Source organism: Lissotriton vulgaris, chromosome 10 (genome assembly GCF_964263255.1).
Source record: "Lissotriton vulgaris chromosome 10, aLisVul1.2, whole genome shotgun sequence".
NCBI lineage: Eukaryota > Metazoa > Chordata > Amphibia > Caudata > Salamandridae > Lissotriton > Lissotriton vulgaris.
This window is the reverse complement of record NC_141698.1, coordinates 814,883,082-814,907,786: the sequence shown is the minus strand read 5'-3', so window position 1 is coordinate 814,907,786 and position 24,705 is coordinate 814,883,082. Positions and strand designations below refer to the sequence as shown.

At 43.6% G+C, this 24,705-nt stretch overlaps 1 protein-coding gene across 1 annotated transcript in view; it reads left to right on the top strand.

Annotated features, from left to right (window-relative positions):
* The window catches only part of ULK4 (unc-51 like kinase 4), a 1,855,260-nt gene that overhangs the window by 14,138 nt on the left and 1,816,417 nt on the right, over window positions 1-24,705 (top strand). The window contains exon 2 of the mRNA XM_086941729.1: window positions 21,401-21,593. Coding sequence (XP_086797855.1) covers window positions 21,456-21,593 — 138 coding nt within the window. The 5' untranslated portion in view covers window positions 21,401-21,455. The remainder of the gene's footprint in view (window positions 1-21,400; window positions 21,594-24,705) is intronic.

Here is a 24,705-nt window from a genome sequence, read left to right as displayed (position 1 = left end):
ATCGGACATTACAGCTCTTAGACATGAAGAATTATAATAATTTCCATTGGGATGAACTACCAATTCTTTTTGTGATCTTGAATCTTTCAGAAATAGTGTCTGGCACAACATATTAGTACATTGGAATGCTGGAAGCTCCTTTGAAAACAAATGAGTGCTCCGGGCTTATAATGGCTGGTATAAGTCCAGAGCACCAACATTCCAATGCTTCTTTGTGGCTGTGAACAAAGGCTTCAGGCTGCCTGAGGGTATTTCAATCCCCTCGCTCTCCCTGAAGCCTTTGTTTAATTTGTTAGAGCATTCTGCCCTCTAGTGGCGGAATGTTCTAATAGCCTTATAGCCCTTCGTAGCAGGGCTATACCAGCTATTAAAGTCCCAGCTCCTTGTTAAAGTCCCTCGCCTTCGGCTCGGGCCTGTAACGTTGCAGCGGGCCTTTACTAGCGGTATAGCCTGCTACGGCGGGCTATAAGGCTATAGTAAGTCTCCCATCCCGTTAAAAGAGCCAGTATATTAAGGATCCAAATTTTGACATCCTCAGTTTTGATGGCATTCTTGAAAAGTTTAGTAACCTTTTAATGGTGCAGTAAATTTTGATCCAGGTTGAGCTTCCACTGGAGCTTTTTTTCACCCAGTCACCCACCTTTACATTCAATTCTCTCACAACATTTCTAGCATCAACATTTAGTCTCCATTTAACCGTCTTCTCACACTCTTTAATCCTCCAACTGCCACTTATAGAGACTTATCACCCAACCTTTATTCCAATCCATCCTGGTAGCAATTTAGAATTTGGTTATCTCCCTTTACAAAGTTTAAACTGGGACTTTTCCGTCGTCTTGTGAGGGGAAAGACAATAGGAAACCGAACAATTCTTTAGCCCTTTTTTATTAATCCAGATAATTGTTTTTAGCTAACAGATATCCCTCTTTTAGTGTCTCATTGACTGTTTCTACCATTTCATTGTACTCTGGATGGTATAAAGCTGACTTCTTGTGTTTCACACCATACGACACCAAGAAATCCTCAAATATTCTGGAGCAAAATTGTTACTCATTGTCAGTCGGTATACTGCTCGTTACCCCTTCGCTTCTGAAAAGCTTTTCCAAAAAGGAATAACAGCTCCTGAAGTTGTATCAGACACCCACACCACTTAAGGCAGAGGTCTTCAAACTTTTTTACTCTGAGCCCCCCCGAAGCAAAATGTTTTGAGGTTGGGTCCCCCCTCCAAAACATTATGGCAAGGATTGGGGGAAGCGGGAGGGACATGGCTGCGTGCATGGAACGGGGCTTATGAGATGGTTTCAGGAATACTTTTTCTATAGCTTATGAACCGCACCAAATATGAGACTTATAAAACAGCAAATGCATCATCAAAACAGATATCCCAAACAAACTGCTTCCCATAATTGGGGTGTTGTGAGCCCCTCACACTCTTTGACCCCAAAGCAACTATATCTGCTGCACTAATGATAACTGTGGTCCTGAGTAGCAGGCTATCTCTTCTGCCTCTTTTTCCTCTTCCCCACCATGATGGATCATCACCTCTGTCCTAATGCTTGAAAGGACAATAAGCTCTGATCCCCCTTATTAGGTCTCGCCTAGCAAACGCAACGCATGCGCTGCTTCGCCGAGACTCTATTGTTGTGGCTTTTCCTAGCGAAGAGAGACAAACCATGTGCCCGCACAGACATCTGATGTGCACACGCATGGTGTCTCCTCTGCTTCACATGCTCCCACCGGCGCGCCTGCATGGCTTCTCCTCTCTGGCTCCCAAGCGCATCGCGTGCTTTCACTTTCCGTCCCCCGTCGGCTCCGCAGAGACCGCTTGTTTTAAAGGTAGTCATAATTGTGATGCAGTGGGCCCCCCCAATCCCTGGGCCCCAGTCCTGCTGAATCTGCTCCTTTATGATAACCAGCAGTGGCCACTTGGCAGCAGTACCAGCTTCACTACGGAATTTCCCTTTTTTAACAAAAACAGCTTCTATTGTCCCCTTCTTTGGGGTATCTCTCTAAAGAAGCGGTCTCTGGCCATTTGTAAAAGTATAAATGAGTCTGCATACAGTGCTTCCTATTCTGGGTGTTCTGTTTGACAATATCTATGAATCCTCCTTTCATATGTCTCCTAGACCATTACTCTGAGTCCCTAAGGAACGAGAGGATTAGGGCTCTGCATCTGAATGCATCCCTGCTGGCCTTCTACTGCCACCCCATGAACTGCCCCTAAATGTTTAATCCTGACTTTGACGTTCCTCTGCCTGAAATCGAAGTGTGTGGTGGTAGTGCAGAAAGTTAAACAAGAAAATCGCCTTCTTACCAGCCATTAATTGATTGAATCACCTAAAGCCAGGGCCATTGGAATTATGAGTTTCTGCAGCAGCAGCGTTTTCCACATAATTATCAGTTTACTGCATTTGCTACATAATCTGCAGAGACCAACAAAAAAAAAAAACTTGATTCTAGCTCAAAAGGAACAAAAGTTACTTAAAGCATGACAAAGTGTTTCGGAGCAGTGCAAGGCCCTTTGCACATATTGAATGGTAATCTTGTAGTTGATTACTGCTGTATTTGCAAGGCCAGACTGGCCAGCCGGGCAAGCGGGCAAATCTCCAGTAGGCTGAAGCCCCATGAGGCCGGTATTTACACTTGGAGGCCGGGTTCAGCCACTAGGAATGATCGTGCTCATTATCAATCCGGTCACAACTTGAAAGAGTTGCTCTTGTTCTAGCATACATTAGCACGTCTGCCCATGCGGGCTGAAATGTTAATTTTTGCAAGGGCGGTTTTAAGTTTCCAGTCCGGCCCTGTGTATTTGGGTGTTAAACTGGTACTAAGGAGGTGAAATATTTCCCCTGACAGCGTTACCGAAAGTTAAAATGACAAACTAATGAAGTAATGCTAACCACAAAATGTGGCGCATTGTGCCGCATAGTTTACCTTTTCTTGCTGCATAATTTAGTCATGCCGCATAATGTTGTTCTCTTATGCTGAATAATTCACGTGGATCTGCTTACAGCTTTATGGTGGCAAAGATATATTTTTTTAAAGATGTAATGTAAAGGAGTTATCAGCTGGGATCTGGAATAGCGGAGACACTTACAAAAATGTCTGCATTAGATACAGTTTGATTACTTATTACTAAAAAGTATATTTTGTAAGAACTTGTTTTATCTCATCACTGCATCATTTTGCATCAACCTAGCTTAGAGTATGTAAATACTGTTTTAAAAGAATGACTTACATACTCACAGTGCTTTCTGCCACAGGCTGGGACCTTATAGCACTATAAACAGGGCCATTGGAATTATACGGCAGGAGAAAGCCAAATTATGCAGCATGGTTGACCAAATTCTGCAGCCCGCAAAGGTGAATTATGCTGCATAATTGTGACTGTTCCCATGAGGCACAGGGTCAAGGCTGATTTGCATATGGCCATGTGTGAACTGGGGTGGTGTGGAGTGCAAAAAAACGATGGATTTAGGCCCAGATCCTTGTACTGGGGTGAATGTATGACATTGTTCTACATTCTGTCCAACTGTGTTTTTTGCAATTGTCACCCCGAGTGGGACGGGTATGCTCAGACGTGAGTCCCGTGCTCTCCACACCACTGGAGTCAAGCTATCCCGGCTGATAACCAGAAACCGGTCCTAGGATGCTTGATTCCGGTCCAGGGAAGACATGGCTTGACAGTTCGGGCTGGACTGTTCCCATGAGGCACAGGGTCAAGGCTGATTTGCATATGGCCATGTGTGAACTGGGGTGGTGTGGAGTGCAAAAAAACGATGGATTTAGGCCCAGATCTCTGTACTGGGGTGAATGCACAACATTTTCTGCATTATGTCCATCAACTGTTGTTTTTGCATTTGTCACCCCGAGTGGGACGGGTATGATCAGACGTGAGGGCCGTGCTCTCCACACCACTGGAGTCAAGCTATCCTGGCTGATGACGGCTGTCCATCTGTCCATCAACTGTTGTTTTTGCATATTTGTGATAGCATTACTGTGCTATTTTGCTATTTTACACTTGTTAACATTGTCCTGGCCTTTATTGCCCGTCTTAAGTACCACATTACCATCCACATATAGCAATAAGCAACAGAGAGGGCACTAGTCAATCTTTAGAAAGGGTCTTCCGCTGTGAGGTAACATGTTGCTGCATTTTTTAAAGTGCAAATTATGCAGCAGACTATGGATTATGTGGCAAATGAGGGAAATAATTATGCGCTGTGAGTGTAGTGTGAGCGTGAAAGTGAATGTTGAGAATGAGGAGCGAGTTGTCTGAATGCAGGGTGAATTCCCAGACACTTGAAGTTAATCAGCAATTTATTGACAGGGCTTGGCGTTTCAGATATAAGTTAAACGATTGCTATTATGGAATTAATCAGGGAATCGAGGGTGAAGGAAATAAATAATGTGCTGATCCTGCAACAAACTTCCAGTTTTAGGATTAGGGCAGCCAGCCCACTATTTTTATATTGCAGATGGTACAAAAATAAAGTCACCTAAAGCCCTATTTTCAGCACTTATCTGTGCGAACATCGAAAAGCAAATATAAAGCACTTTTAAATGTGTTCTAGGGCTGCCTGAATGATTCATGACTGAAAATAAAAGGAACAGACAAAAAGTCACATTACAAATGAATACAAACTTATTTATTTAGGACCCTACTTAGTGTCAAAGCAAGGTCTTTGCAGGCTCTTTAAACATACATGGCTGGGATTTTTTCTATTGGCAAACCTTTTTATATTCCTTTTCATGAAATGTATTTTCACACTACAGCAGTAAATTTTAAAGGAAAATACAGAGTCGGGCCCAGGGGGTACTGGAAAAAGAAAAATAACTAGGCCTCCATAACCAGTTTCCAAAGGTATGCAGATGGTCTTTAAAGACCTGTGAAAAAATGTGGGCAATCTGGAGTCTTAATAAGACTCCAGACACTGCCCAGCCGAGCCTCCAGCAGCACACCCTCTGACCTGGCCCCACGGCACTCTGTGACTTAAGGCTACCTTGAGAAGAGATCAAGCACAACAGACTGATAGCTTGTATACATCTCACCCTTCGACAGACCCACCAAATCTAGAGTGATTACCTGCCAGGGCCCTCTAAGGAGTTCTCTGCAAACCATGGGCACACATCTTATCTTATGTATCTTTTCACTCTCTTTACTCTCATGGCATTCCCTAATCTTCCTCTGTCTCAATAGCTACATCCTGCCACAAGAAATCTGATCTAATCCTTTCTTTAGTTTTTATCACCCCCAGATGTCCCTCATGAGCCACATCTATTATCCTGTTTCTCATGCCTAAAGGAGCTAGAAGACGATAACGTCTGAAAAACAATCCACCACAAACCGAGTTTGCCCCATATCATCCAGAACTGACAAGTTTTTTCCATTGAGTTTATTTTTTGTAGGCCCCCCGTTCAAAGTGTATGGAATAATAGACATCAAAGTCACATCCTTCTCCAGCTCCTCTTCACCAATGGCCACATCTGTCACAACACACACTTTCACCAGCCCATATGGCACCATCCAAACTGCCACAATCAGCATTTTGAGATGTACAGCCCACTACTTTTCTAGGTTGGTTACAATTTTTAATTCCTGGAACATATTCAACAGAAAACGTGTACTCCTGTAGTTCCACAACCCATTTTACGTTTTCTGGCTGAAACACTATCCTGCCCTTTTTGAAATTCTACTTTAGGGTTTATTGTCAGTTCCTACAGAGAAAGTTCTGCCCCATAGAAAATGCTTAAATCTTGAACGTCCAGAAAACTGCCTGGGCTTCTTTTTCAATTTCAAGTCATTTTGTTCAGCTCCTCACCTTCATTAAAGCAGCAGCAGAACCACTCCTGACCCTTTTGTTACTAGCACCAGTAACCACTTTAATTAACCTTTGTGCTTTGAAGGCATTGAGCAAATTTCTTACAGGGTAACGCAGTATCCCTCAGAATCTGGGCAGTATATTTTCAATAAACAATGGTTCTGTCGGGTATAAACCTAGTTGCCTTAAATCATGTGTAAATCTCACAACCTGTGCATCGTCATATTCACATTACCTCTGGTTATTTTCCAAGGATAAATCAACACACGCAAATCCAAACCAAAGAAACAAGAGAGGGTCACAAAGTATTTAATCACCAAGTTTGCTTATTATTCACAAATAATTTTTTGTTTCTCAAGACCCTGTATCAATGCGTAGAAAATAAAGTACTCATCACATGATATGTTGCAATAAACGGCACAATAAATAAGGTGAGAAAGTTGTGACAAATTGTGCATAAGTGATAAAAATTAGTGACTTATATACAAGTGAGTGAAAGGGAAGGGTGTTCGCAAGGCCAGTTTTCAACATTCAATAATCATGTAGTCCAGTGTGCTAAATTATTTAGCTTTAGTACGCAGGATTCTGTCCACTGGTCCTACAGTTTAATATCGTCGACGTTTCGACCCTTATGACGCTTAGTTGGTGGGTCTAGTGCGGGTCTTCCTCAGGACAAGAGGTGGGGGGTTGTGGGCGCCTTGTTGGTGAGATGGATACCATCAGGGTTTAGATTTGCAATCAATATATTTATTTCATTTCTAGAAAGGGTTAAAAGATTTAAAACGCAAGAGGCGACCAGGTGATCCGATACTCACCTAATAATCCTTTGCGAGTTATTGATGGAGAACTGTCTATCAAATTTGTCATCAAGTCAGACGATTAATCTGTTGATAAGAATATAATTTTGAGGATTCTATAATCTTTCACTCACTTGTATATAAGTCACTAATTTTTATCACTTATGCACAATTTGTCACAACTTTCTCACCTTATTTATTGCGCCGTTGAGAAGAACCGGTCTAATCCTTGTTGTTCATGTTTCCTATAAGATCTAATCTTTGTTGTTATGGTTTCTCATCAAAGAACGAAATTCAATACTATTGACAGCCAAATGGAATACCAAAGATGCTTCATTAAATAGCACCTGCTTGTATGAAACACCCATCTGTTCTTCCCATGTCTCTTTGACACCCACCTTCAGAATGTTTCTCGTACCAACACCCATATTTCTCACATCTGAGAGGTGCATGACTTTAGCAACACTGGCACCCCACAATGTGCAAAAGAACCGGCAACTTACTCATGTGCTACTGATCAACGTCTAACAAACCTTGACAACGCCGTAGATCTCACCCCACCTCCACGTACACCCCTGGAACGCATGTTCACTTGCTTCACTTGTTTAGTATAATCCTGAGAGGGGGAAAATGGTTTGTCTGAGATCAAACAACATCTCTTCAGTGGTGAAGGTTATTCACATTGCCAAGCTATTCCTGGTACCATATTTGTTCTATAGGAAACAAATGTTAATAAAAGGAATGCATTACATAGTTTGACATAAACAATGATTCCTTAACCTGGCCCAGAATGGCGGAATGTTTACAGTTCGAAAATCGCAGCAGAAATGCAACGTATATAGCCACGAGTCTCCCATAATCGTCCATTGGACCCCCTGTTGTCTCAGCTTTGAACGGAAGCTGCCTTGCAGCACCCTGCCCATCCATATGCAACTCATTTTTCTGAAAGACTGTGACCTCTTTTGGTTTGCACACTGTGATCGCTTGTCAAAGATCAGCACAATATATCGATGTGGGCTTTTCAGCATCGTAATATGCTCTGAAACAAGACAAGTCCGTTTTCGTACTGCGGTGACAAATGTTTCTGTTGGGGTCTTATCACGCAAGAGAGTATTCATCAGAGATCTTGTGTTGCTGCAAATTGAGGAAGGCCTGTGAGATTATTCAAAATGGTGCACATGAGACAGGGCTCTGTGTGTCTCACACTTATTTCCAATTAGAGGGAAGTTACTAGTGTTTGCCCAGAATTGCACAATGTCTAACTGTGGACGCCGGGATTAGAATCCATGTATTCCGGTTCCAATCAAAGGCAGGGCAGCGAGAGTTTATTTCTTTCATGTGCTTTCTTGGAAGTATTGGTGAAGCGGATGCCTAGCCCCCTTATCATTAAAACATGCATGCAGGGCTCACGCTGAAGGTTGGCCAAGTATCTCAAGAGGCTCTCTGCGTGTGCAAGTGCCTGCTTCAAGGGTACTGGAGTCATATGATTTGCGTGTGAAGAGACCCCATAGATCATATATAACACAGCGTAACTCGTGATTCATTTGCAGTGGGAGGATTGAACTGATTCAGGCACCTCTCAAATACCAGCAAATGGAGCTGCCATATTGGACTGGTATTTGCTTTGGGAAACAGCCAATGCAACACAGCTGTTTCCCCGCATGCCATTACAACGCAGGGAATTTTCTATGCATTTCTTTTACTGCGCATATGCTTTTATCACTCATGCCTTTACTAATGAATTTCGATGTAGTAGTATGTACGGTAAAGGCATATCTAAAGTACAAAAATATATGCATGTGCTTGAAAACAGCCGTGTTGGTAGGCGATCAATGTCATTAGAGGAAACAGAGAGACTCTTCCGCTTCCTCACAACAATGTGCACTGCCCCTCAGTCGAGCTGCCTGCATGAACCATGAGGAGAGAAGTAAGGGGGATTGGGCCTGGAGTAGGGGAGTGGGGCTACTATTTTTAGGGGCTGGAGGGCATGGGAGGTCATGCATAGGGTGACCAACTGGCATCGGTGCAAATTCAGGACGGTGAGTGTAAAAATTCAGGACAAAGGGTAAAAATTCAGGACAAAAATTCAGGACAAAAGGTCAAAATTCAGGACAAAACTTCAGAGTAAAAGGTAAGTATTACAGATACGTCAGAGGTGGTCGCGCAATAGTATATATGTAAGTAAATAGACAACCATCTAAGTACAAGTCAAAATAGGTTTATATTAGGTTGAGACAATCGTGCACTTCACGTTTTTTCAGTATGGCTGCAGCTTGCTGCCTTAGACAATTCAAAATTCGCATCTCGCTCCAGTAGGTACATTAATCACCAGACAATGGTGAACCACACCTGAATATAAGTGAAGCCGCTTTTATTGTTGATTGAAAACTACTGGATATATAAGAAACTTTGCAGTGCCAGCCCCCAGCAACAAAACCGCCCCTCCCCCCCCCCCCCCCCCCCCCCCCCCCCCCCCTCCAGCCTCCCAGGGAAAAACACCCGATGCCCGGTTCGGCCACTCCTGCCTTGCTATGACCCTTCAATGGTGCCCCTCATCTTCACTTAGACCGTCTCTCATGTGAATTTAATTTCTCTTATAGTGTTACTCATCCAAATTATGTAGGGCGGGGTGTCGGAGTGCGTTACATCACACACAATATATAGAGACAATGACTCATATTAACGTGAGAGTCAATGTATAGGAAATGCTACTTAAGATAATGGGTGCTACAAGGTGTAATCATTCTTTTATCTATTATTCAGTCTTTCACCATTCATTCTGCCCTTTCATCTATGTGCCCATTTATATCCAAACATATTCAACCATTTGCAAACCTATCCACCATGTATCCTTCCATCCATCATTACACTCATCCATCCCTCCATCCACCCTTTCAGTCATCCATCCATTATTCATCTATCCACCCTTTTACCCCATCCATCCGTACAGTCATCCATCCAATCTTTTATAAATCCATCTATTCACTCATCCATCCAGCCATTTACCCTTTCACCCATCCATTCATTCACTTACTCATCCATCCGCCCAGTCACTTATCCTTCCACCCATTCAGTCATTCATCCTCCCTTTCTCTCTCCATCCCCCTTTCACTTATCCATCCATCCATCATCCACCCACTGTGGTTCCGTGGTCCCGAATTGGGTTCGATAGTTCCGAAACCCGATTTCTAAAGATCGTCGGAAATGGACGATTTTGGTGTCAACAGACCGCAAATGGAGAGTGTAACGTGTCTGAGTGTTTTCGTATTAATCGATATAGGGGAACACTCTGCATTTGAGGATTTAGTTTGAACCCTCGGGTTCCATTTTGTATGTGGCAGCCATCTTGTGTGGTTGCCCTAACATAGGCCCTATGGTCGTGGCCGAACGAGTCCTTGACACGTACGCCTTAGTTGACTTCTGGTTGACCTGGCCGAACTGACTCCTCGCCTGGGGCGGATCCCGCTGAGCCAGTTCCTTGTTCAGCAGCTGGCCTGATAAAGATCAAAGAGCAGGACGTGCCCTGACTTTATGGCACACCGTTCCCACTCCCCTATCTCCTTTCCATCTGTTTCTGCCTTCCCTTTACGACATGTTCATCGATCTGGGTTGAAGGTTTTATGGTGGGTTTGTCCGGCCTGATCGAACAGGAAACTTAGCATATGTGCAATCGTTTTGGTGGGCTGGACAACGAAAAGTGGGATTAACTTTGACTGTCGTGATTCGTTACTTTTTGAAATGCTACTTGTTCATTGGTTAGTTTGTATGCATCAAATGTAAATTGTGATGTTGCCAGAGGCGTAATTTTCGGCATAAAAGACAGAGTTTCGTTCATTGAGTTGGTGCAGTCTCTGTCGAACTACCCATGTGTACTTCGTAGACCTCTGTCCCTGGTTGCAACCAATAAACTTTGGTCTTTGACGTCATCGAGAAGTATCCCGTGTCTCTGTTTGCCAAGACAGGGGAATCCCTGACACCGCTGGGTTATTGTAATAGTATTGGTTCCGAGAAAACCCAGTACCTCACTACTCATCCATTCATTTATTCCATTCATTGATCCTATTACTCATCCATCTTTTCACTCATCCATCCATCCGTTCTCTCATCCATCCACCCTTTCACTTCTTCACTCATCAATTCATCCTTTTGTCCATCTACCCCTTTCACTCATCCATCCATACATTCACCATTTCATTTATCAATTCAATCCATCCATCCTTTCACTCATCTCGCCAATCTAAGCTTTCACTCCTCTATCAATCCTTTCATACACCCATCCACCCTTTTACCCATCCATCTACCCTTCCACTCATACATCCATCTATTTACATTTTCCCTCATCCATACTTCAACTCATCCATCCATCCTTTCTTTTATCTATCCATTCATCCTTTCATTCATCCTTTCATTCATCCATCCAGCCATTCACACATTCCTTCACTTATTTACTCACCCACCTTTTCACATTATGAGCTGAGCCTTTGTCTACAGAGTTGCAGACAGAAGAGCCCCATGAAGAACTTTACCTCACTGTAGTTCTTAAAGCAAGGGGTGGGGTGGGGGAAAGTTCACTATGCCCTTACACATAGGCAGTCTGAAAACATAGAAGTCATGAGTCGCACATGATGCGCAGTGTCAGGATGTGAGGTGACTGTGACATGGTGTTTTTTCCAAGGCTTGAAGTGGTGTAAAAAAACTGGGTGGTCTCTTCAAAGGGGGTGTTCGATGCAATTAAGGGCGTAGTTTAAAACACCTAGGCTAAAAATCAGCGATAGCGTAGTGTTCCGCCCAACTGGTATTATGTTGTTTCTGCCATTGCATCCAGATATATAATACAGCAAGTATCATTACACTAACAAAAACCAGGACTATTGGCTTTGTCAATGGTTGCTAGTTGCTTAAAATAAAAAAAAGCAGCAACCATGGCTTTGTTGGATATAATATTGAAAATACTTCAGTTAAAAAATGTTTCCTCACGGACAACGGACGTGAGGTCCAAATTACGGCCTGTCCGTGAAATTTACAGACGGTTGGTCACCCTACTCATACAGGGGTATGGTTTTAGGGTATAGGGTAGAGTAAGGGCTAGAAGGGAAGTAAGTGGCACACACAGAAACCAATGAAAAGCAAGGGGTGTGATGTTAGCCTCTTTTAAGATATATATTAACAATAAATTTTACAAGCACGGTGCAAGCGCTTTGCATATGAAAATGAAAGATGGTTTCCTTTCTAATTGTGTGAGTTACATTGTTTCCACTGTACCCTCTCCTGTGAGACAAAGCTTCCACTTTAGGATTGGCATCTTAAAGCACTGTATTTCTCTCCATATCAAGTCTCAAACTTATAGTGTAGCATATTTCCTTAATGCCTTCCTATTAATGTGCGTACCTGTTGGTGTGTTTCTTGGGGAGTGTTGTCACAGGGAATAATAGCACACAGTGTTCTTGAAAGTGGTGCTTTCACTGACTCTCTCTTTACCACAGGAAGTTACATTTCACCAGTGAGAAAGGGAAATAACTTGTCTCCAAACTACCCCCTTTAACCCCTTGCATGCAGCGCACATTTTCGCACTGTGCGGGCGATTTGAATATTGGGCGGGATTCGGACCGACCCGGCCGTCCTTCGCACACGTCCGTCCCGAGCACCGAAGGGGTAAAAGCCCATGTCGTTTTTAGGTCGAAGCCTGCATTGCAGGTCATGGCCCTGCTGCAGGCTAAGAGATATTGTGAGCAGGGGATTTCAGTATGGCATGAAGCCACGCCCCTTTTTTCCATTGTTAGGCCTCTCGAAACGGAGGCCTGCCATTGGAAAAAGCTCCTGTTTAGCAGATTTGTCTGCTCTGGATCCCGCCTCTCGAGGACTCCATGACCTGCCTTACGGTAGCACAACAATATTTTCAGAAATATTGCCTTGGCAACCATGAGGCAGGTCAGGGAGTCCTGGAGGGGCGGGATTCAGTATCTGTTTCCGCCCCGTTTTTTTTTTTTTTGGTTTGTTTGTGCCGTCATTCCTGAGCGTTCCTCTGCGATGGAGGAGGTAGGGGAGAAACGGTGCTTGTATTGTTTAGGCTATTAGCAATTTGTGATGTCATTTGGGCTATTTTTAGTAGGTTGTTAGTTTGGTTTGGGGTTTTATTCTGAGGAAGATTGGGCTAGTTTATTATCTGTTGCAGTCAGCAATGCACAGGAGCATTAATCCTTTTTGCCTGCGTGCACTATGGCTCCCAGTGTCATACAGGCTCAGATTTCTTATTTGCAACAGCCATGCGCAATGTGACAAGCTTTGCCACACCAGGGACGACATGAGAAGAGTACAGTGCACTGCGCAGTAGCCGGGACACCGGAAGGTTTTGGCCTGTGTGGCATTGAACTTTCGGTGTGGTCCAGGTTTGAGGTTCTGTTTATAAATTTCTAATTGTAAGCGGAGCGCAGTACAAAAGCGGGAGTGTAGGGCAAAAAACGGAATGAAGAAAAGAGGTGTTTGGCGAGTGCATGTGTAATAGATATTAGCATGTCCCTCTTTAAAAGTAAATCGTTAGTAAACTGCAGTTTTTGTTGCGAGGCTAACCTCCTCGATGAAGTGTTTTCCTACGACCAACTCAAGAAGCATTTGTATCGCAGGATAAATTCTTTTTAACTGCTTTTAAGCAGGGGTGCTCCAATATTGTCGGTAGGGTCACATTGTATCACAGGCCTCTTGCAGAGAAGAGGAAGGAGCAGCCTGTGGTTCCGTCCGCACTTGATGATGCAACGCCCTTCCACGGTATCCACCCCGCGGAAGCATTTCAAAGTATGTCCAGACTACAAATACATAACATCGATCGCCTAGATAAGCATTGCTCTTTCTTGTTTTCTTTCTTATTGGGCAGTGGAAGTTGTTTTCATTTGCTGGTCTCACTGTAGTCACCTTTAGAATGATTTTGGTTTCACCTTTATAATCAACCCACACCAAGGCACTGGTTTGTTTTACAACCCCCTGCCTCTTGCTCGCTACAGGTAAACAGAGCTGCCACAACTTTCCTCTCTGTGTGGACTGTCGGAAGATGGATTGGGATTACACAGTAAGAAAAGATTAAACACACTGTCCCCCTGACTTCTACGTTCACTAAAATATGAAGTTTTGAAACTTCTACATAGTTTCTAGAAAGCATGTTTGGGAGCATGTATTTATTACGGCGCTATAAACACACTCCTTTCCTTTTCAGCTGTTCATGGGAGCTTTGTGGGCTTTTTTGTTAATAATTAAGCTTTGTCACTTTCTTTCTGTATTTGATTTGTTTGGACGAGTTTTAGAATTTATAGAATGTTTTGCTAACACATGTTGCTTTGGGTAAAGTGCTTTGTGGCGCCTGCCTTGCACACAAAGTGAAGGTGGGGTGACAAAGGGTGTCTGCTGCCACAGGCCAGGCAGGTGTGTGCCCCGGTATAGACACACAGCAGCACATGAAGTGTCCGAGTTCATAGTATGATGTCTTCAATCAACAGGAGCTTACCACAGACAACGTGATGAGCTGGCTTCATCATATGTACATTTTACGCATTTTCTGCATTGAGCACCAGGTGTCCGAGGCCACGTTGTCTCCTTCATGTCACCAAGTGATTTTGTCTCTGGGGCGTTTCTTAAAATTGCTCCATCACTTGCAGAATCTGAATAGGGCCCCTCTTGTATTTTATTTTAGAAGTATGGCTGCAGATGTTTGTTTTTTGTTTTTTATAATGTAAAGCACCTCGACAGAAGCACCACCCTTGAGCAACGTGGTTTAAAATACATAAGTGGTCGCTCAATACCCCACTAGCTCCATTCATACCATGTCACAGGAAGAAAACCGAATTTCTAGCACTAACCACAGCCTATGAGGTAGAGAAAGGCGGATGTGGGTGTGTGCCACTAAGCGCTATAAATAGCAGGAATTCTCATAACCAAATTTAGTTCAACCTTGAAATGATAAAGGCAGAAGATAGGTGAGTGTGCATGTGCACTATAGCAAAGAGGGGTGGGTAACCCAATATACCCTTGCGGGCTCGGGCAAACAATATGTATAGATAGAGATACCAGCAAGGGTTTTACTTTTGTTGAATAATTACAGCGACTAAGATCTATATTACTAAGACTCTTAGACTGAGAACATCAGCTGCTGAAATTGTTTAATCTCACCTTGTTCTTAGTGAGGGAACCAAAAGAGCTACCACACGAGCTCTAGGGAAGCAAAAAATGCAAAATGAGAAGCAACCACAAGAGGTTATATTTAAAAAAAGGTTATATTTCAAAAAATATTTATTTGTTTTCTTGAATTTCATTCAAGAAAACAAATAAGTCTTTTTTTAAATATCATGCACATATTGTGCACTATAGCAGCACACTTATTTTTGAGTCTGACAGAAAATGGACTTTGATATTGGTACGCAGCCGTCTTCCAATGACGATTTTGTAGTCTATTCAAATGTTATCACTTTTGGAAATGTAATCTGTAACACTAGGGGCAAAAAGTCTTCTGTTTGTTCCCTTTTTAGGTCTTGCCTGGGGCTTGTAAGACATTTTATTAGCTTAAAAGGGGCTTAGATCTCCACCCATTACTTACTGCCAGTTGGCTTCATCTTCGCTCACAAGAGTTTGAGCTATTGGCATTGTAAATGACAATGTCTTTTATTTATGTATTGATTAGCAAAACTAGTAAATAAAAGGCATTGTAATTTACAATGCCAATAGCTTAAACTCTCGCAAATGCGAGACCTATTGCATTGCAAATGCTTGTTTATTATGGTATAAAATAATTTTGTTAAACCAGATATTAAGCACTCACAAATTTAGAGGAGTAAGCCATTGAATACTAACGGCATTTTGTATCATGCAAACATCCCAATAGGACTAGCCAAGCTATATAAGAAAAAAAAAATAGGATTGACATTTTAGCTAGATCAAGTTAGTTACTTCTATTTTGCATGCTGCTGTTAGACTATGGGGGAAATTGACCTTTCTGCTTGTTATTTCCAGGTGCTTACTTAAATGAAGCTATACTTGCTGGCATATTATGAACCTGGGCACTGGGAAACTGCTAAGCACATCACAGTGCATGTTCTCTCCCACTTAAACACTATAACTGTTTAACTTCAGTTGACATATCTGACTTGTAAATAAGGATACAATAAAATGTTGCTGAAATTTCAGGGGTGCTGTTAAAGTCAGATGCAACCCTGAAAAGCAGATGCAGCATCAAGCGTATATTGAAGGTTTTCAATGTTTAAGTGACTCCTTTTTACGTGAGATAAGTCTCATGTAAATAGTGTGCCAGGGCGCCCAATGCCTAGGTGCTTTGGGTTGAAGCAAGACATGCCAAGCATGGAATAGGCATGTCTCTGCAGTAACAAGATTGCAAATGCTATTTACTGTATAGGTTGAAGCAGCCCTTCCATTTTGGTAAATACCTTCCTTTGGTATAAAAATAATGTTTACTGAAGTTGTCTTAGGAAAGGAATGGAAAAATCTTCTTTGCCGTATTCTGCTATTTAAAATCGAAATCCTTGGTAATCACAGAACTTCATGACACAGAGACGATTTCTTTAATAGTCCTACATCTCAGCCTAAGCCTGAACTGTGTCCAAACTTAGTCTGCCAGGCTCTCACCTCCTACAGTGACCATAATTGGCAGTAGAAGTGACTGACAGAAGGCGGGAATGGCTGCCATCAGGGACTTGGGCAGCTGAACACTGCAAGGTTTCTGGCAGGGAGAAAGGGGGTGAGAGAGTCCATCACAGGAGCATCCACCTATAGCTATTAAGAATTGTGAGGGGAATGGAGAGAAAAGATAACGCCCACTGCCAGCAAACAGGTCTTGTAAACTCTAAAAGTAGCCTGTTTATATCAAACAATTATCTTGTACGAGTTTGCTTTTAGTGCAGGCTTTTCTCATAGTAGGTCATACCAGCTAGGCACACTGTCAGTGTTGGTAGATTTTCTGTTCAAAATGAAAGGGAGCCACCTCGTTTTAATAGAACAGCCCCTGGGAGGACAGACGAAACTCCAACAGTGTAAGTTGTTTTTTGCCATCCTGCTATTGGCTTACACTAGTTAGAGAAACACTGCAGCCTGTGGGTTGGAAAAGGTCCCCAGGAGCAACATATCAGGGATAAACTGACCTCTTCACCAGCAACTGCTATTTTATGAGGCTCCATCTACCATGAATCAGAACACAACTGAATTTGGATGAAAACAAGAAGAAGACGGCTTCTCTGATCTTCCTGGGAGTGAACAAAGACCTAAGAACGTGCTTATTCTTGTATTCAAGCTTTGGAAGTGCTTCTCTAGAGTCACATTCAACCTCCTGTAATTCCAAGAAGATGGGGGAGTAGAAAGGTATCTTTGGTGAAGAACTAGAAGACCAATGGGAACGGAGATCTGGCTAAAGAGTGATTGTGTGATTTAACCTGACTAATCACTGCTAAATATGTGCTGCTGGTATTCTGGAGGCTGTCCCTAGTAGTTTGGGAGTTTTAGAACTAACCAGGAAGAACTTGTTCAACTTCTGACAGTGAAGGATTTGAAGTTTACCTGGTCCCTGACGCAGAATTCTAAAGAAATCTGTCTTCCCCTAGAAACTGGGACCAGGGTCCTTCTCAATAGAGCTTCTTAAAGTTTGGGAGAATTTGAGTATACCAGCCTTTGAGGTAACTGATCTAACATCCCTGGTCCATGTTGGAATCTTTTGGTAACGCATATGGACTTCCATTGACTATCACCTTTTCAATGCTTTTAACGGAAATATAAAAAATTGCAGGTTCTAAAATTCAAAGTGCTGAATGCTAAAAAGGCAGGACTAGCTAAAGTTGTCACATAACATGGAGATCTTGGCAGTTCTGAACACTTGTCATTTTGTTTTTTGCTAATGATGCATAAGAAGGGTTGATAGTCACATCTTTAAACTCTGGTCATCCCAATGTTTAGGTTCAGCTAGGACCTGTATCACTCAAATTAACTGTAATGTCCAGGCAGCATTATTTTTGTTTTATAAATGAAAATATTGCTGTATTTATTATCCATTTAGTAATTCTAGTGCTAAGGCAAAACACTTTGGTCCCTAACCTATCCTGGCGTGACCAATTCTTCTGAAGTTCAGGCATGGCGCTATTGTGGGTTGTGCCTTATAGTACAGTGGCTTCTCGATACATATGCTTCAATTGTGTATCAAGTGCTGGATTACGTTTTACTGAAGGAATTTTGAGTAAAATACCAGCTAGTTATTAAAATCTCATCCACTGACTCTTTCGCTGGCATATGACTATATAGACCTCCAGGTCCCAGATCCGTGTTCGCTACCAAATTTGCATTGTCAATAGAACCCTATTTAACCAATAATACTGTCACCATTATGGGGGATTTCAATTTACATTTAGAAGAGACCAGGAGTGCAGATTCCAGAGCCCTTATTGACACCATGGCATCTCTTTATTTTAATAAACTTTTTATTGCAGTAGACAAGTACATGACTGCTTTATCCATTATTCTAACATTCAGAATAACAAAGTACATAGTCTTGATCGTAAAACATGGTCACAACCACCCTTGTGGTTTCAAGCTCGTATCGCTTTCCATTCAATCTCGTGGTGCAAAAATCCCCATCTATGCTTTCAGTCTTCCTCTAATTGAGCAGGTCTACTAACAGGAGCACAGAGCATCCCCCTACTTACATTCAGCTCCCCCAGATCTTGTTCCATTTCTGGGGGCATTATCTACCCTCATTTATCACCTTTTCTGCTTGCATGCACCAATCCATATATGCCTTCCAGTACCATGTCATCTCTTGATCTCCAGTAAATGGTCAAATCCCCAGACACTCAGCAGGACACATTCAAGATGGGATCTTCTCTAATGATGCCAGGCTATTGGGTCAAGGCGTAAAACCCCTGATATGGTCTGATCATGAGGCGGAAGCTTTCACATTCGATGTTCTCCTTTCCATCAGGACCATAGATAACTCTGTCTCCAAAACAACATTCCTAAGAAACTGGAAGGGAGTCTCCGCAGAATCTCTTTGGAATGCCCTCAGATGGATTCCTTGTACTGGATATCTGGGGCTGTGGTTGCAGGAGTTGCAGAATTTGCAGCTTGGCTAAACTCTGCTGCTGATGTGGTCACGCCTGTCAATGAAATCAAAACTGTCCGGAAGCTGCCCACAGCTCCATGGTTCACTGCTAGGCTAAGATTATTGAGACAGGCCCGTTGTCGACAAGAATACATTTGGAGGTAAGTAGACTCATAGCAAGATAAAACTCTATATAAGAATGCCATGAGAGAGTATAAAAAGGTCACCAGAGAAGAAAAATCATTCTTCTACAATATCCAGATTGAATTTGTATGCTCCTCAAAAGCTTAAGTCACTTCCAGCTCCCTCGGAAATTGAGAGCTCTGCAATACATTGATAGGATTCTTGCTTTCTAAGGGCACCAATTTTTACAAAAAGTTCCCACCTGCAAATCAAGAGAAGCAGGCAGACTGCTGCCCCTTTACCTTTGTGCAGGATGACTGTTCTGCCATTACGGAGGATGAGAAGAGACCCCCTATATCTTTGTCCAGGTTCCCTTCTTTGACTCATGCCCAAACAAAGACCTATCTCCTGAAACTAAAATCAGGATCTCCACTGGAACCGTGCCCACCTAAGGTCCTCCAAAGGGCCACTAGCAGTATAGCCCATCACCTAACTGACATCATGAACAGAGCAATTAACTCCTGCTGCTACCCAATGCTGTGGAAAGAGGCTGTGGTTAGACCTATTCTTAAAAACCCCAATCTTAATTTGAAGGATTTGAAGAACTATTGCTCCATCTCACTGCTCTCCACTCTGGCGAAGATCAAGGAGAAGCACCTTAACTATAATTTGATGACCTTTGTGAAGTAAAAAATGTTGCACACAGTTGGGCTTCCAATCGTATCGGGGCACAGAAACCACCCTTGGATCCGCAACTGATAGGATCAGGCGTCTAGTTGATGAAGGACAGGCCATGGTCCAGACTCTTTTAGACCCATCAGCAGCCTTTTGATACCATCTCTCCTACCTTCCTCGCTGAACGCCTGCAGTCTTTGGCTGGTGGCGATCTGGCCTTAAAATTGTTCACGTCCTTTCTTACTGACAGGACACAGATGGTGATCTCAGGGGAACACAAATCTGACCCTTTTTCTTACTGTGTGAATTGCCTCAGGGATCGCCCCTAAGCCCCATGTTATTGAACTTGTACACCATGCCATTGGCTATATTGATCCACTTCTATGGTCTTCAGGTTGTGTTGTATGCTAAAGACACACAGTTCATTGTATCCATCTCTAAAGATATTGAAGCCACAGTGTCCAACGTAAGCAACTGCATGAAGGCAATGGCCGCAAGGATGAGCAAGAACGGTCTGAAGTTTAATGGCGAAAAACAGAGTTAATGTTTGGAACTCACGCAACTATATGGAACCCAAATTGGTGGCCTGACAGATTGGGGCACTGCCCATCTTACCTATTCAGCCAAAAATTTAGGAGTCATATTGGATGTGTCCTCTCTTTGGATCTTCAGGTTCAATCATGCAATGTCGTCCTGCTTCTGGATCATTCGAAATCTGTGGAAGATCTTCCCATGCACGGAAACAGGTGGCCCTGGCATTAATCTGATCTAGGATTGATTACTACAATGCACTTTATTTGAACACAAACCAGATTACTCTTGCCAAATTACAACTGGTGAAAAATGCAGTGACCAGACTAACACCAGACATGCCTAAATACATGTCATTCTCTAAAAGACTGCATGAACTTCACTTGCTCCCTGTACAGAAGTGGATCACCTTCAAGGCCAGGTTTATAGTTCCCAAAGCACTTTAAAGTGTTAGCCCGGGAGGAATTAAATGCATGTTTCAGTGGTGTTCTCCAAGTAAACTTCTCAGATTGGCAAGTCACAATTTATTGGTCACCCCAGAGTGCGCACAAAGAGATGAGGAGGTAGCTCTTTTTCCTTAGCAGCGGTCAAGCTCTGGAGCACCCTACCCATCTATCTGACTAGTATGAAGCTCCATATGCCATTTAGGAAGCTTACAAACCTGGCTCTTCTCCATGTGATTGACCCCGTCATCTGGCCATGTTCAGGTATACTTTTGGGATTGGTAAGAAGCACCTTGACGCCTGTAGAAAACTTCTGCGCTATACAAATCTATATCATTTTAAGTGGACTGTTAGCCAGACTTATATGATTGACCCATCTATAATGGTGCAAGAGCATAATGCAGTCGAATTGAATGTTGAAATAGTAGCGGTTATGAATTAATGGAGAATCACTTTTTTCTCGATTTAGAATAGTCGTATGGAATTATAAAGCCAAACGTTTTACTTGTCCACCCACTCTTTTGCTGACGCATTGTCACCTAAAATGCCCACTTTTTAAAAAGGAAATGGGGTAGTAGAAGGAAGACGTTTTAGTTTCAGCTGGACGTTTTTTTTTTTATGTGATAACGATATTTATGCACTGATTGAATTTCGTTGCCCTGGCGTTTAATTAATGTCGGTATCATGTTGGATTGTACTACATACTTAAACGCATCTGCTCACCTCTTTTGTCCTGGGCCTCAATTAAAAAGAGCAAGGAGCAACTGATCTCTTATTCTGTCAGACTGAATGCCTGCCTTAATTATAAACCTTTCTTCCCGTTCCACATTTGTGCACCGCAGCTGACAAGAATCCTCACATAATATTAAATGTTTAAAAATCAGTTTGGCCACGAAAACCTCATGTTTGTGTTCTCTTTGCCTTTTTCTGCAGGGATTCTACGCCAATGTTTTAGATTTCAACAATCTTTATATTTCAAAGTTTGAAGATGGAGAACTTTATTTTGTATGAAGAAATTGGTAGAGGAAGCAAGTCGGTTGTGTATAAAGGAAGAAGAAAAGGCACAATTAATTTTGTAGCAATACTCTGTATCGATAAATGCAAACGAGGCGAAATAACCAACTGGGTAAGCATGTATTTTTACCTATTTTATGTATTTTTACCTATTTTATGTATTTTTACCTATTTTATGTATTGCTGCTGTGCGTGAGTCAAGATTTGGCAATTTGAACTTCAGTTGATAAATCTCCACACATCTTTCATTTTGTTATATTAACACGTTTAACGCCTTGCAGTTTGGGCACCTAGAGATTAGTATTTGGTGAGGTCTTTATTGGAAAATAAGTAATGGAATTTGCAGGACACAAATTGCAAATACATTTTGCTTGGAGTGTGGCCTCCATGGGCTCTCAGGCCTCACCTTTGGGACCAGTTTGCCTATTAAATGTCATTTGGTCATGCTGAACAGCATGGCCAAAGGAGTAAGTAACAAAAATGTGAAGGGAAGTGACTGCATCATCACATGGGCACATGACTAAATGATGCGATTGCCAATTTTTTCTTTACCGATCTGAGCTGGATTGGAAAGTAAAACAATATATATATATATGAAAATGAAGGAGTGCAAAAGTGCTTTAATAAAAAATGTAGAGGGGCCGGCAGCAGTTTCCTTCTAATCCCTTCCAAAAAAATAAATACAAATATATATGTGTGTGTGTTAATATATAGAGAAAGAGATGTCTATGTATTTATAATCTGTGCGTGTGTGCGTGTATGTGTGTGTGTGTGTGTATATGTATATATATATATATATATATATATATATATATATATATATATGCAAAAAGTCGCCGTTAGCAGCTGCTTCACGCAGAACAACGAGAAAGAGCGAAACCACCACGTAAGTGCAGTTTTCAGTGATTTATTCGTGCAAAGTTGTAGCCTGCAATCCACCGTGTGTGTGTGTGTGTGTGTGTATATATATATATTAAGGGCCCGATGTAGGTAAACGGGATTTTCCGATTTCAAAATACCGAGGCGGGCCGATTCGGTATTCTGAAATCGGAAAACGAGATGTAGGAAAAAAATACCGAATGAAAACCGATTCGGTCGGCATCGGTAATGAGATTCGGTACGTTCCGATTCAGCTCGGTCCGAATTGGAAATTACCGAATCGGCCAACAACGAATCGGAAAACACCGATTCGGCTACCACCGAATCGGATATTTCCGATTCGGCGAATACCGATTCGGTAAAAACCGATTCGGCAATCATAGACCCATGGCGAAAAAGCCCATAGGAATGCATTGCATGAACCGATTCGGATTTTACCGAATCGGATAATACCGAATCGGATTTTACCGAATCGGATTTTACCGAATCGGTAAAAGCCGACTCGGCAATAGGCGATTCAGCCAATGAGGTGGCTCCCCCTCCCCCACCCAAACAGGGAGTGGCAACCCTGGCAGGTGCAGCCAATTAAGAAGTTTCTAGAAGTATCTGGAAAGCCTGCCTGAGCCCAACACACAGTTAGCAGCAGTGGGAGAAGGAGGTTGCAGACTGAGCAGGAGCAGGAGAATATGGCAGATCAGGCAGGAAGCCAGAAGTCCTCCCAAAAGAGGAAGCCCAAATTCACCACCACAGAACTACAGGTGCTGGTTGAGGAGGTGGTGAGGGTGCACCGCCAGCTCTTTGGCAAGCTGTCCCTCAACGTGCCAGACAGCACCAAGAGGAGATTGTGGGCAGACATCGCCCAGAAGGTCAATGCTGCTGGAGTCACCCCCAGGTCCATTGAGGAACTTAAGAAAAGGTTCTATGACCTCCGCAGCCTCACGAAGAGGAAGCTGGCCGACCTCCAAAGGCAGGCTGATCTCACCGGAGGAGGCAAGAACCCGGCGCCACCCCTCACCGAGCTGGAGGAAATTGTCTCCAGCACCATCGAGAGGGAGAGCATCGTAGGGATCGGGACCCTGGACAGCACTGCGATGGCCACAGCTACAGGTAAGAAGCATGCGCATCATGACACACCCTACCAGACACCTCCCCATTAGACACAATGCATAGGCAAACACCAGCACTGTACTGTCACCAACATACAAGAGACAAGCATCATGGTACATGTAGTCAGCAGAAGTTAGCCAAATATGTCAGTGCAGAATCACAAGACAGGAAACAGTGTGACACGGTGTAAGGAGATGCAAGGACATGTGGAATGCCATAATTGTACTGACTGTAATACATCGGCACTCAGTTTACAAATGCTTCTTTGTACCTAGGGGCACCATCAGGCGGCACCACTGTGGCAGCAGAGGGAGCTTCGACATCACATACTGCAGTGGCAGGGCCGAGCACCAGCCAGCCTGGCCAGGAGGAGGAGGATGAGGATGAGGAAGGAGACACCCCAGGGCTTGGAATGGAGGGAGTCCTGGTGATTGATTTCCAGGCAGTGCACTCCCCAGTACTGCCCAGCTCACCCCCCATGCAATTTTCACCATACAACTCCCCAACAAGGCAGACCATTCCGCCGACAACAGCTCCTGCCACAACCGTGGCCTTGCCACCCGTCCTACCTGTCCTGGGAGCAGGGGCTCCGGGACCGGCCAGCACCACACCACCACCAGTGGCACCCCAGCCCACTCAGCAGGCCGGAGGCAGCAGTGCCAGACGCCGTGCCACCACCACCACCACCACCACCACCACTGCTGCACCAGCACGGGAGGGCAGTGTGTTCCTGGGCCTGGAGGGCCAGATGGTCAAAATCCAGCGCCAACAGGCCAGATCCACCATGGCCTGCCAACGCCAGCTCCTGCAGCACAACCTGCAGATGGGGGAGTTGGTGAAGGGGTTCCAGGCTGTTGTGGACAGCAACAAGGAGGTGGCAGCAGGGTTGGGCAGGCTGACCACTGCCATCACCCACTCCTCTGCCAGGCAGGAGGAGCATGAGGTTGCGCGCAGGAGGGATGCCCGGGTGCTCAACCGGGCCATGGCCCGCCTTGCAGCGGCGACCGCACAGCTGTGCCATCGAAGCTCAAATCAGGAGTCGGTGCTGAGTCAGCATACGGCTGAGCTGACCAGGGGGATGGCCAGGATCACCACGGCCATGGAGGCCATGTTAATATCAAACGCCGCCTCCAATCCTGCCCTGGACCTGGGTGATGCTGGAGACAGCAGCAGCCGCAGCAGCCCGGCCAGCGCTGCATCAGAGCCAAGGAGGAGCACCAGGCGATCCGCTGATGCTG